At 56.5% G+C, this 14142-nt stretch overlaps 1 protein-coding gene across 1 annotated transcript in view; it reads left to right on the plus strand.

The window, feature by feature from the left end:
* The first annotated feature begins 8716 nt into the window (after positions 1-8716).
* Dpp6 (dipeptidyl peptidase like 6) overlaps positions 8717-14142 on the plus strand; it is a 318595-nt gene continuing 313169 nt past the window's right edge. The window contains 1 exon segment of the mRNA XM_048340519.1: positions 8717-8965. Coding sequence (XP_048196476.1) covers positions 8717-8965 — 249 coding nt within the window.

Consider the following 14142-nt stretch of genomic DNA (forward strand, 5'->3'; position numbering starts at 1 on the left):
TCCTCTCGCTGCATGCAGTTTCCAAATGAAACTTTAACTCATGCAATACTCAAGGTGTGTGTGTGTGTGTGTGTGTGCGCGCGCGCGTGTGTGTGTTGAGAAGTCTCTTCCTGGATATGCTGCGTGCAGACTTGTCTGCGTGTCCTCCTAGGCTGGCATGTTTGCTCTTGTTGATTGGGAAGGCAGCCCGGCCCGCATGCTGAGCAAATCCATCCAGCCCACCGCAGCCTTCATGCGCTGAGTGGCAAAGCAGATTTTTCTGACCCCAAACCAAGGTTTGCTTTCTCAGGAACTTCCTTCGGGCGACAGGTCCGCGTGTGCCGGAGTGCTGCCGGGGAAGATGGCTGGCCGACGGTGTAAGCTGGTCAATCTGTGGCTCTCTTCTCCCTCCCTCTCCTCCCCTCCATCCTCACCCCGTTCTGCTTCGGTCCAACATCCGTGGCGGTGCCAACCTGCGTGGAGATCCCTCGCGAGCACCGGAGGCCTGCGGACGTGGTTCCCTGCGGCTTCGGGGTGGAAGGACGGTGTGGAACCAACCGGAAGCTCTCGCGCAGCGTCCGTTTCCTGGGATAAGGGGCGGTGGCAAACAAAACTCAGGCAGCAGAGCTTAATGACTCGGGTGAGCTCTCAGTACCACAGTACGTTCTAGAGTTTACCTTAGGTGTTGAGTCCGCCCCGGGCAGCAGCGAATTTGGAACTTTCTGGAGCCCTGTTTCATAGACAGAGCTGTCGGACATGGTGTTGCTTAATGTCCTCGGGCTCTAGAAGGGAACCGATGCGGACTGACTTCTTCTCGTACAAGGAGCCAATCCACAGAGGGCCGGGAGTGGAGTCACGTCCCTCAGGGTCACCTCTGCGGCGATCATTCCCGACAGCTCGGGTGGGAAAGCGCTCGTTGCAGTTCAGCTGCTCTTGGTTGCTGTGGCTCTCGGTTTTCACCATCGCCCGAGTGCGTCCTTCCTTCTCGTGGCCACAAAGAGGCTGTAGCCGTGTGGAGCTTCACGTCTTCGCACAACTGTGTCCAAAGACAGAACGTGGGAAGAGGGGGTGGCGGAGGAGGGGAGAGAGCACCCCAGCTCACCCCTCCCTGTACCAGAGAAGAAAACCATCTTTGTGGCAGTGACTCTTCACTTGGAAACCCACCTTCCCCTGCGTGGGGACCGGGGACACGGGCGCCGCGGGCGGGAAGAAGCTGGCCTCAAGGGAAGAGCTGGCTGTCCCCTCTGGGCAGCAGTCCCCATTGCTTCTCCCGGAAGCAGGGACTCTGTGGGTAGCGTCCCAGGACACCCGAGGGCTGCTTGGGAGGTCAGAAGCAGCAGGAGGTGCTCTGCAGAAGGAGAGGTAAGGCCGACCAGTGCCATGAAGGGAAACCGTGAGAGCACGTTCCTCGTGAGGCCAAGGGCACAAAACCCACAACCAGGGAGGGGCTGGGACCCCAAGTGCCTCTCCAGGCCCCTAACTCGAGGAGGACATTTGAGCAGCTAGAATGGTGAGCGCCTTGGCCGTGCTTCCCATTCCTCTTAGACCGGGAACATTGGGGAGGGGGGACGAGAACGAGCCACTAGCTTTGCTTCTGCCTGTAGCTCACCAGTGTGTTGAAGAAGTCCCCCCTTTCCACTCGAATCGGGAATAGAAGCTGACCCATAAGACCTCTGCACATTTGAGATTTACCTTTCTATGTTCCACCCTTAGGGCAGCCTTGATGTCAGTAGCTGCTTCTGAAATTCAGGGCCCAAGGTTGACAGTTTCGAATCAGAGGACTTAATACAAGGCAGATATAATCCGCAGATAAAGCGTCAGACCAGTGGTTGTTCCTGCTCTCCACTGACTGCGGTCACTAAGTACCCCGCCCGAGGGTATAAGTAGGGAGCTTATTTGAAGGCTTGTTTTACCTTAAAACGGCCGTGACGTCTGTATTCTACCTCCGTAGACTTTGGATTTGATAATTTTATGTCATTTGAGCAAATTGCCTACTCGAGAAAGATACTTATCGCATAGATTTAAATATCTCAACGAGGAAACTCGGCATTCATTGAGCTCGCAGCTCACCATTTCCATCGCGTGTCAAGTGAACTCGGCAGCGGTTGAGACCGGAGCTCTGAGAGGGAGAGAGAGAGAAAAGGAAAGAGAAGAACGAATCTGAAAGGAAGATGTAAATACAGCCGCATCCTGCTGTATCTCTTACCCAAAGAGTAAGATGGCTAAGAAATCCTTCAAATCCCTGTGAAAGCACTAATTTACCCAACTTTCACCATGAAGATTGAAAAGGTTCTGTTGAAATGATGCAATTTAGGTATTGTTGGGTTATAAAGGGACGTAATGGTGGTGATTATGGGTGTAAGGCAGAGGTGGAGGTAATGGGACCCATCAGGGCTCAAAGCACAATCTACGCAGCAAATGGGGCCCATCGCCCCCTCCGCAAGGTGCTGCTGCCGTCAGGGAAGCAAAGAGCTGTTCAAATTGCGGGTTTAGTCATCTAATGGATTTATTTAGTCAACAGGCAATTTCTGTTTACCTGTCAAGCAAGATACGAATATAAGTAATTGTAAGGGGGAATCACTTTTTGGGAGTTCCAAATTACTATGATTTGAAATGCAATTAGCAGCCTCCACAAACCTGCTTTCCCTCACGCCAGGAGGAACCGGCTCGGCGAAAGGTGGCGTGGCGCCCGCGGTTTGGCGGTCCTTGGGGAACTGTGACCCGGGAGAGGCACACCGGTAGCTTCCGCCCAGTTTCACGGCTCCCGATGCAGTCTAGTGAGAAGCCGCTGTATGTGGTCTCTGACACGCCCACACGCTCGACAGCCGGAGTTCGCCCGTGTTCACCGGTGACGGCGGGAAAGCGTTCCGCCCCACCGGGCTGGCTGGGTCTCCCCACCCGTGGACTTTCCGACAAACCACGGAATGTGCGGACGTTCCAGGGACGCTCTTGACCCACCCGGACTATTTTTAAAAGCTTACGGGTACAGGTATTCCATGGGAAGTTGGGAGGAAATCCTAAGTGATGGTGGAACATAAAATAAAATGGATTTTTTTTATAACGAGCATTTTAATGTGCTTTAAAGGAGTAGACTCAGAGAAATTGAGTTCATGAAAAGTTCTCAGCTCGAATATGTTTATTAACTTTATTGATTTTTAATTAAGGACAGGTTTTTCTTTACTGCATTAAATATGCAACGAGTCTAAAGCAGAGTCCCTAAGGATTTTTTTTTTTGAAGTCAATTATTTGAAATCAAGGCTTTTTTTCTTCACGGTTCTGCAGCCGTCTCTTGCCAAATGGCCCTTCCTTGGGCAGGATGGGAGATGCGCTTTGCTAAGGTGCAATGTCACAGGGTCTCTGCGACAAGAGCTTTTGCTTCCACCGAGACCGTTCCCTTGTCTGTCGCCCCCTTCTCCCCGTTAGTGGGTGCTGTGAGCCCCGTCACCCCGGCGAGTTTTCCTCCCGGAGGGTTTCTGAGGTCTGAGTGGGCTCCTGCGTCGCCTGGAGGGGTTTATTAGCTTTAGGTGGTTGTACCAAGGAGCCGCCATTCAACAACACAGCTTAGGACTACAACCTGTCTCCATCAAGGTCACCACCCTTCCGCATTCTCTCGTCGCCCTCCCCTTGCAGAGAAAACTGTCCGAAGTCAGCCCAGTGGGCATCCAGAAGATGCCTCAGCTTTGTGCCCCCCCCCACACACACACTCCAGACGTCTCCTCCCTCTGCCCTCCCCCTCCCCTTCCCCCACCCCCCTGGGCCCTTGGTGCCAGAGCCACTGTGCTGCTGAGGAGACCCTGGGGGCGGAGCTCAGGCCTCAGGCCTTCGCTGGCTGGGCCCATCTTACTTGCTTGCGGCTGTTGGGGCAGAGCGGCCTTTTCCTTCCAAGGCCTGCGACCCAGGGCCTTAGCCAGAGCCCAGCGCCCGCGCCTCCCTTTCCTTGAGGCTGCAGTCATTGGCAATGGAGTCAGTGCCTCCCGCTGTGTCCTCAGCAGGGACCGCAGCCCCAGGGACCCCCGCACAGCTCTGCTTCCTGCTAGTCCCTCTGGGAGTCGGGCTATGTGGCGTGACACCTGTGTCCCCTGGGGACACCGAGTCCCGAGCGGCCACTGTGTCCCATGCCTGTGTCCCATGCCTGCCCCGCGGCTGAGCCCTACCGGGACTTGGTTCTGGAAAGCCTGCGCTGGCCAGCGGGGGAGAGACGCGTCCTGAGCCCTGGCTCCCTCACTAGATAGAAACAAAAGCACGGATGGGCAGAGGCTCATTAATGTCACAGTCAACCTAGATGGCCGGCCCCCAGGGAGTGAGTGGTCTGAAAAGGTCAAGGAGCCCTTGGGCTTCAGCGCTGTCCAGGACCCTGGCCACATCTTCCTTCCAGGAAGTAAGACGTTACAGAGAGCGACACCACCAAGCAAGTTCTGGGGACGCACCGAAGCGCGCGCGAGTCCGCATCCTGTGGTCTCCATTCCGAAGAGCCCTGGAGAGCCGCCATGTCGACGGAAAACATGCACACGCAGAAGTTTAGCGCTCTTCTAAGACGAGAAGTGATTATGCGGCTAATTTTAGAGCCTACATTGATGATGAAACATCAAGACTTTATAAGTATGCAGACAGCAACGAGAGAGAGAGAGGAAAAAAAACCCAAAAAACAAACAAACAAAAAGAGAACATAATCTACTGATGTGGATCCAGAAAAAGGCTAAGGAGGAAAGGCAAGAAAAAGAGGCAGAGACAGGAAGTTGAAAATGGAAGGAAAGAGGAAGCGAGCCATGGTGAACTGCAGAGGGGCGGGATGGAGAAGGATGGTGGGGGGTGGGGGGGGGAGGAGGCAGAGGGGGCAAGGAACCTCCATGGGAACCGCTGAGTAGCTTGACACCAGCTATTCGGTTGACTCACACCTGACGGACCCGCAACTTGAACACTCGCATGGATTTATTATACATGACCATGAGGCGGTTGTGTAAGTGTGTTCAACTGTGTTTCACACGCCAGGCAGTTGGAGAACGGTGGTACTAAAACGCAGAAGAAGCGCTACTGGGAGATTAAAAGTTGACTTCGCAAGCTTTAGAGACTAAACTTTTATAGACTAGAGTTAAAATAAATGTTCTTTGAAGTATGAATGTTTAAGTAGCAACTGAAATGTTCAAAAATTAATTCATACCTTGCCTTTTTTTTTTCAAAGCCTGGCATAGTAGTTCTCTCTCTCTCTCCCTCTCCCCTCTCTCTCTCTTTCCCTCCCTCCCTCCCTCCATCTCTCTGTGTATGTGTTAGTTTTCTGTTTGAAAGTTTGTAGGGGGGTTGTCCAATCGACTCCCTCACCATTAGTCATGTTTCAAAAAGCGAAAAACAAAAACCGGCTTGTGCGGGTGGAGTGGGAGGGTGCTGATGTTTCTATATTTGGCACTGTGTTTTCCTGCCGCCTTCCAGATGTTTGTTTTATTCCTCCCCATTTCTAGTTGTGGTGAGGGTGGCGAAGGATACCGAAGCCCAGGGTTTGAAGGAAGGTGTTTCTTTGGAATATTATGCTGCGTTGTACGTTTTTATTACCCCAAACATTAGTATTCTGGAAAGGATTTTTAAAAAGAATCTTAGGCCTGGTGCCAGTGGCTCAAGCCTATAGTTCTGGCTCCTCAGGAGGCTGAGGTCTAAGGATCGCAGTTCAAAGCCGCCCCAGGCAGGAAAGTCTGTGAGACTCTTATCTCTAACAAACTACTCGCAAAAGGCCCTAAGTGGCGCTGTGGCTCGAGCGGTAGAGCAGAAGAAACTTAGGGTCAGCACTCAGGCCCTGAGTTCAAGCCCCAGGACCAGCACACAAGAAAATCTTGGCGTGATGCTCTCCTCCCCCAGCAGGAAGGAGGGGAAGGAGACGGCAGAGTGGAATTCCCTCCGAGACCAGCAAACCTTTCCTTCCCTGACGACGTCATGCTGGGGCTGCCGAGCTCTGGGGACGGCTGGGCAGCCTGCAGAGGGGGGACGGGGGGGGGGCGGGCTCCATGCGGATGCCAAGCCCCCCCACTGTCAGCTGAGAAGGGACCCTGCACAGTATTTCACAGCGTGGGATTTCACATGGTCCTCCACACTGGTACATGGGTGAAATCTCTCTCTCTCTCTCTCTCTCTCTCTCTCTCTCTCTCTCTCTCTTTCTCTCTCTCTCTCGGATCTTCATGGCCTGGGAGAAGGCCAGAACAGCCCGTCTATGGTCCATTGGCTTTAAGCATTATTCAGGAATTCAAATCTTGCCATGCAATTGTCCACAAAGTGGTTTCAAACACTGCCTTTTATTTGTCCAATAAGCAGGAAGGAACGCCCTACTTCCTGCGTCGCACGCGGTGCGGCGGGGGGGGGGGGGGGGGGGAGAGGGCAAGCCCCTTTCTGAAGCACTAGGTCCTTCCTAGTGCTTCAGGATTCATTCTGCCTGGCCCGTGACGCAGCTTGCCACTCTCCAAACCTGCCTCGCTCCACCTGTCCGAGCGTGCGAGCCAGCTCGTTCTCCTGTACGGCGGTTTGGGTCCCCGTGTGTAACACAGATTTGTACATGCGCGTCCACAAGGCAGAAGCACCCAGGGGACTCCTCCCACCTGCTCTAAAGCAGCCATTGGCGTTCCTAGAAGCTTCCCATCCACCGTGTCAGGTGAAAGTAGCCGGATTCACCCCAAGTCCACTTCTGAGAAATGCCTTTGTGCTAGCTACCCTCCTCTTCCTCCTCCTCCTCCTCCTCCTCCTCTTCCTCCTCCACCTACTTCCTGTCTCCTTTCACACCTTCCCCCCTCCCCCCTTCCTCACCTCACTTCTCTAGAACGTCATCTGTTTAATTCTCAGATTTCCGCATCCGTTCTTTCCACCATTGCTTCGTTTTAAAATTTATAATTATTAATAGAAATCACGTTTTCTGGATGACACGCACACGTGAGGTCATTTGGGAAACTACGTCTTAAAAGTGTGCCTCTTCATCAATCTATTAATTTTGTTTGCCTAACAGGCACCTTTGTGTCAAGTACTTTGGGTGCTATTCAATATAATTGCCGTATTTGGTATAAAGCATATTAATGCCATATGCAGTGCTTCCTAATCTTATAGCTTGTTTGCAAATACACGGGCATGTTTCCCGTCTAATAAGCAAGTGGGAGCCTCGCTGCAGGCAGCAGGCTTTGCTTTCAAGTCTGGGGGAGAGTCGGCTTCCTGGGCCACAGCTCACAGGGGGCTGGGAGGGGCAAGGGCCGCGCTTGCTGCGACTGTCAAAGCTGGGTTCCGTGGTTCCCGTGAGTGACCGTGGCCTCAGCCTTGAGGAGAGGCCGCGCAGCGGGCCAAGCAGAGCCTCCTCCGTGCGTCCTTGCGCAGGGGCGCTGGAGAGGGCCTCGCCCTCCGCCCGGCCTGCTGCGGGTGGAACGGCGGGAGGGGACGGCAGGGCCTCTGGACAGGAGGCCCGGAGGTGGGGAGGCCGAGAGGGAGGAGGCCCGGAGGGGAGGCCAGGCCCGGGCTGCTCCGGGCCCTCCCCGCCCCGCGCGGGGCAGCAGTGCGCGCGCCTCTCCACACTGGGGCGCCAGAGCACGTGCTAATGCACCAAGGCCCGCGGCCGCAAAGCCCAGCCTGGGCACCGCAGGCATCGGGGTCACTGCTCCCCCGCCCCGCACCCCTCCTCAGGGGGGCTCGTGGTGAAGCGCAAACGTGGGAAAAGTTGCCGGCCACCCCCAAACGCCTCCGACCCCCTGCGATGGAGAAGGAGCTGGCCGTGCCGCCGTGGGCTGGCAGGGCCCGGCACAGTTTGCCAGGAGGCGGGGAGGCTCGGAGGCCCGCGCGGGGCCCTGGCCCTGGACCGGGGCCTTCGCCTCCCCGGCCGGTACGGCCGCTGTTCCCGAGCCCCGGGCTTGGGAGCCTGGGGGGCGCCCAGCCCCACGCCTCCCCGCGCCCGGCTGTGCCCCCAGGCCCGCGGGGGGGGGGGGTCGGGGCAGTTTGCTTCCAGTGGGGCAGGAGAACCTGGAGGGAAGCCTGGCGGGGCAGCGCGGCGCCCAGCTGTGCGCGGGCGGGGCCTCCACCCCACGCCCCGGGGTCGGGGTCGGTTCTCAGGCCCGGCTGACCCCGCGCCCAGCCTCGGCGGGGTGGGACCCGAGGCCGGCCTGGGAGCGCCCCCGGCTCCCCGGGCACCCCCAGCCCCCGGCCGCCCGGGCCCCCCGCGATCCCAGCCCCCGGGACCCCCCCCCTTCCCGCCGCCCCGGTCCCGGGCGTGGAGGGGGGCGGAGCCGGGGGCGGCGCGGGAGATTCGCCGGGGCTCTGGCCCCGCGCCCGGCCCGCCTGGAGGAGGTGCGGAGCGGCGGCCCCGGCGGCTCCCCCCCCCCCACCTCCCGCCCCGGTGCTGGGGTTCGGGCGGGGGTCGCTGGCGTTTTCCTCCCTTCGGCCTCCTTGGCGGGGCGCTCCTAGACACGCCGGCCGGGCGGCGGCGGGGGGGGACGCGGGCCGGGCTCGCTCGCTCGGCGGCGCGGCCTCCTCCTCCTCCCTCCATCCCCACCGGCCTTTTTCTTTTCTTTCTTTTTTTTTTTTTTTTCTGGTCTGGAGGGGGCGGGGGAGCGGGGATCCGAGAGAGCGAAAGCGAGCGAGCGCGCGGCGCACACACACACACACACACGCACACACACACACTCACCCGCACACACACGCACACACCCGCGCGCACCCGCGCGCACACACACGGAGCCAGCCGAGCCCAGCCGCCCCGCGCGCCCCGGCCGGCCGGCGAGCGCCACCCATGGCTTCGCTGTACCAGAGGTTCTCGGGCAAGATCAACACCTCGCGCTCCTTCCCGGCGCCGCCGCCCGAGGCCAGCCGCCTCCTGGGCGGCCCGGGCCCCGAGGACGACGCCAAGCAGCCCGGCGGCGGCCCGCGGGCGCAGGCGGGCGCGGCGGCGGCGGCGGCGGTGGCGGCGCCCCGGGCGCGCGGCGCGGGCGGCCGGCCCCGCTTCCAGTACCAGGCGCGGAGCGACGGGGACGAGGAGGACGTAAGAGCTCGGCGGGGGCGTGGGGGGGGGCGGCCCTGCGGCTGGGGGGGGGGCGGCCGGCGCCCTCCCCTCCTCTCCCTCCCTCCCTCCCTCCCCGCACCCACCAGCCCCCTCCTGCGCGCCGGGTGCGGGGTGGGGGGGTGGGGGGGTGGGGGGACCCGGGGCGGCCCGAGCGAGCGAGGGGGGCTTTGGAGCCGCGGGGTCCGGATGGACGCGCGCGCGGTGTGTGGGGTTCGCCAGGCGCGCGGGTGTCGGGTCTGCGCGCGGGATCGGACGGCGGTGCCTCCAAGTTGGTTGTGTCTCCTTGGGATGGATCCCCCTGTTTCCCGGCCCCGGGATCGGGAAGTCCAGGCTGCCTTTCTCCTGGCCTGTCGCCGGCCTCTCTCTACCCGCGGGCCCCTCCGGCCTCCCGCCCTTTCCTCGGGCGCCAAGGTCCAGCTTCTCCCTCCTTGCACCCAGGGATGGGAGCCGCGATGATCTTAAAAAGAAAGAAAGAAAGAAGTACTAGCCGCAGCGCCCCTGCCCAGGGCCAGCGCAGGTTTTGCTGCCTGGCTCCCAGAAGTTCTCCCTGGAAAGTCTGCTGCCCTTTCAGGGGTCCCGGGCCTGGGCGCCAAAGGTTAGACTTGCATCTCATACCCCAGGACTCTGGTAGGGCGGCAGCAGATGGTGGGGGGGGGGGGGCGGCTGTCAAAATGCCTTCCCCGGGACTCCTGGCCCGGCGGGCTCGGTAGACACACAGCCCGTGTGTAGGTTTGGTTTGCAGACAGCACCTTGTGAAGCTTGGAGGAGTTTTCTTCTTGAGCAGGGTCTCTGGGTCCTGACGGCCTCCGCTTCCCACTCAGTCACCGAACAAGAGCTCGTGGGCCTTAGCCGTCCAGTCCTGATCCCACTCCAGGAGGGACCCGCTGTGTGGGTCTGGGATGGCACCGTGTGGCATTCCCCTAGAGCAAGAAGTGGGCGTGTGAGCGTGCGTATGTGTAGAGTGTGTGTGTGTTTACGCGTGCGTGTGCAGGCTTGGGATGGAGTGGTGAGGGCCTCTTGGGGTCATTTCTCAATTGCCCGGTCTCGTGGTACAGCAGTTTCTAATGAATTGCACTGTGTATTTGTACTTGGAGGGCACGGGGGTGTTCCCAGAGGGGGCAAATGTGGCGGGGGGGTGTGACTGGCACACTTACACACAGGCCCAGACGTGCAGCTCTGAGTCCGTTCCTCCGTGAGATTTCCTTGTCCCCTTGGATCACTTCTGGACTTCCCCGGCGAGACCGAGAGGGAGGTGATGTCCACCACCCAGGCTCAGGCCCCGGGGAAGGGAGGGCCTGGGGCCCGAGAGCACTCCTCCTCTGCGAGGGAAGGGAGGGGCTGGGCTCAGGAGCACTCCTTGGCAAGTCGGGTGTTTTGAGGGGGCCAAAAGAAGGATTGTGCAGGCCTCTATGACAGGGTTGAGGGGAAGACAACTAAGCTGCAATACAGACAGAAAAGGTGCACCTTTTTGTCTGAAATCTGACTGAAAACTATCCAATTGTAGGCTTCAAGTGAACCTGTTCCCAACAGGCTCTAGGTGTCGCCAGCAGAGAGGGCAGGCAAAAGCCCAGCCAAACCTCTGAGCTGCTGAGCTCTCTGCCCACCTGTTCTCTCTCTCTCTCTCTCTCTCTCTCTCTCTCTCTCCCCCCCTCCCTCCCTCCCTCTCTCAGTTTGTTTGTTTTGGTGTTATGTTTCTGGTAAATCTTACCTTACAGAACATGTTGCCTTCTTTTCCTTTTGAACTACCTCTCAGATGAGCAAAAAGTATTAAACAAAGAAACAAACCAGGGGCTATAACGACCCTAGCTGTTTCCCATTATGAGAGACGACTTAGATCCATTGGATCCCGTCATTGATGTTTGCTTCCTGGACACTATAGGAGTGTGTCAGTGTCTCTTGTGCATGCACACGTGAGCACACACGCGGGTGTTGGTGTCTGTGTGTAGATATATAGCATGTTATGATGTGTATGCTTTTCATTTTCCACATACCTGTCTGCTCGAAATAAGTATACATCTGCAAAAGTACATTGCACAGACCTCTTACAATGAGGCAGAGGTATGCGCAGTGAACAGGTGTGGGAATCTAACAGACACTGAGAATTTTAGGCAGTACATTATTTTGTGTGGGATTATTTGTGCTAAACGAATAGCTTTAGCTGCTCGTGCACAAACCGCAAACAGCAGCTATGTGAGGTGATGAGTTCTTTGCGTCCTCTTAATAACCTTCTTACTCCCTATCTGTGTGGACCTTCAAAAATACACAATAAAAGTTAAAATGTAAACTTAGGCATAACAGTGCTAAAAATAGTGTCCATTTCTTAAAAGCGTATGTACTTCTGTAAAAAGCTAGTAAAAATGTTGATGCGTGCATTTATCAAGCCATCTCTCTCTTCTGGATCAAAAGTTTCAATTTGCTTAAGACATACTAGTTACAGGAAGACACTAGACGTCAAAACGTTTCTTTTTTCTTTGATTTTCTCTTTGGCTAGGCACTGGTGGCTCACATATATTATAATCCTTGCTGCTGAGGAGTCTGAGATCTGAGGATCCCAGTTCAAAGCCAGCCTGGGCAGAAAAGCCCAAGAAACTCATCTCCAGTTAGCCACCAAAAAGCCAGAAGCAGAGCCGTGGCTCCAGTGGCCCAGGGCCAGTCTTGAGTACCAAAGCTCAGGGACAGCACTCAGGCCCTGAGTTCAAGCCCAGCCCCTGACTGCTTAGAACCTCAGCCCTAGGGTGGGCGCTGTCCAGGGTGCTGATTACATCATCTTCTATCCCTTTCCTGTAGGTGGAACACCAAGTTGACCCTTAAAAGAGAACATTGATGGACCTTCAGTGGAATAATGCATTCCGATTGGCATCGTCTGAGTGATTTAATGTTCTGAGCTTGGTCCTGTCTCTCTTTGAATATCTGTTTCTCGCAGGACCTTGGGGACTGTGAGCTGCCGGGCATTGGTTTGTTTTTTGTTTTTCAAGGTCACGTGGTGTGATTCTGTAGTCTTCATTTTTTTTTTTTTTTTGGTGGCGTGTTATTTCCTAACGATACAGGGGGGATGATGGCAAAATCTACGATGGGCATTTGCCCACGTTGAATGACAAATCGCTGCCTGAAGCGCCCCTCAGCCCGATCGGTCTACGTTGTTTATTTTAGACATTGTTTGGGACCTTCTTATTCCCCACAGCACTGCTCTCTCGGTGACAATGTCCTTGGAACTGGTTTCTGGATGTATGTGTCTTTACTCTGTTACTTTCTACCATTCCAGGGTCAAGTAGAAGTGTTCTCTTGGCATCATTTCCCAGGAGCAGACAGACGACAGGGCTCTCACTCAGCTTCTTTGTGACCCCAAGCTGCTGTCACTTCTTCTTGGCCTAGGCTGCTGTTCCCACCGCTTGGGCCCGGCCCGGGGCACTCCCCTCCCCCGCAGTGTGGGAGCAGACCCCGGTTCCCGTGGCGCCTTCAGTTGTTCCCCAACTTCTCAAAACAGGCGGTGCTGACTGATTGGCTTCTCTGGGTTTCACCGCCCTCTCTTCCCCTCTCGCCTGGGTGTGGCCCTGCGTGCTCGCCGTCTTCACACAGCAGGGCATCCGGTCCTCTGACCCTGGAGATAACTGCCCACCTCCAGCAGCCGCCCAGGCCTTGATGTCCTCCCCGTCACCATTCCGCCCCTCCAGCTTTGTACTCCGCGCCTTTCATGAATCCGCCTTCCCGTTCTTTGGTGGATCCTCCCTTTCTGTAACCCGCTGAGGTTTTGGTCTTCTGCAGTTCGTTCTTCCCCTTTCATGCGTTTATGTATATAATTTAGACGTGGGTATGGAAGGGGGCCGCTGTGTCCCTGTCTTCCTTCTGAGGATAGTTTGTAGGAGAGGATGGGTGGTGTGGGTTGCTCCCGCCAGCTCTTCTTCTGAGGAGAATTTGCCCCTCTCAGGCACAGAGCTGGGAAATTCTGGACTTGCGAGGGCCTGGCGGATGGCCGTCCTGATCTCCCTCCCGCAGGCGAGGTGGTGCTGACAGGGGGCACATCCCACTTCTCCCTGCCCTGCCCCGTGCATCTGCCTCCTCCCACAGCTTTCCAGCACCTTCCAGCACTTCCGTGCCTCCTGTTCCAGCTTCCGCCTCCTGGCACAGAACCGGGAGAATCCCATTCCCCTAATGCTGTGGACTCTTGTGCTCACATTTGACATTTGCTAGGTACATTGTAAAAAGGTTTTGGGAGCTCATGCTGGCTGGGCCGGCACTGGACCACTTGAGCCATGTCTTTCAGCCTGATTTTGTTTTTATCAGAGGGATGGCCTTGCATTTTTGCCCAGGGCCAGCCTTGGACTGTGTTCCCCCTCCCTGCACCTCCCACCCAGCTGGGGTCCCAACCTCACCACCATTCCTGGCCTCCAGCTCGTCTTCGAAGCGCCTCTACCACGATTAGCACAGTGCCTGGCTGGCGTAGTAGGAAGTACTTGCTCCCTAAAACAGTCTCATGGCTAATGTTTTGGGGAAGGGAGTCAATTTCAGCATTTAAAAAGATAACTGTGCTAGGAAGAATTGGCTAACATTGGACTCCATTTGTCACAAGGTCGTACAAAATTCTTCTGTTTCAACACAGAGAAAGTTGTCTTCGTTACAGTTGTTTTTTTAAGGCTCCTTATTGACATCCATAAAGAGGCAGTGCTGATTGCGGATGAGCACTGTGAAAGCCTTACCCGCCGCGGCTTCTCCCTCCTTCCCACACGCACTGAGGTTACCTCACCTACGGGAGGGAACCGTCACCAAGAGCTCATCTGGGTTTGAAAGATTCCTAAGAGTAAGCCTATTCAGCTCTCTGCTGTGTGGGCCAATTGTCAACGGCAAACCATAGCAAACAAATTTCAGTGTGTTAACAGGCCTTTGGTCTCCAAAGCCAGCCAAAACACCATGTCTGTGGAAAAGGAATGGTACACGTCCCCAGTGGATTTGAGCTCTGGGCTGGCAGGAGAGGTTTTGCAAGGCAGGCCCGAGTGCCAGCTCAACCAGGCATGCTTCTTTCTCTGCCAGGACACAATTCCTACATTTACTTGTGCATGTTACCTGCATATCTAAGGAGGTCTGCAGTGTAAGGATAATGTAATAGTATGTTTTGTTTTTGTTTTTAATCAATAGAACCAGCTCATCCTCCCCCCTTGAGA

The sequence above is a fragment of the Perognathus longimembris genome, chromosome 2 (genome assembly GCF_023159225.1).
Source record: "Perognathus longimembris pacificus isolate PPM17 chromosome 2, ASM2315922v1, whole genome shotgun sequence".
Lineage (NCBI taxonomy): Eukaryota > Metazoa > Chordata > Mammalia > Rodentia > Heteromyidae > Perognathus > Perognathus longimembris.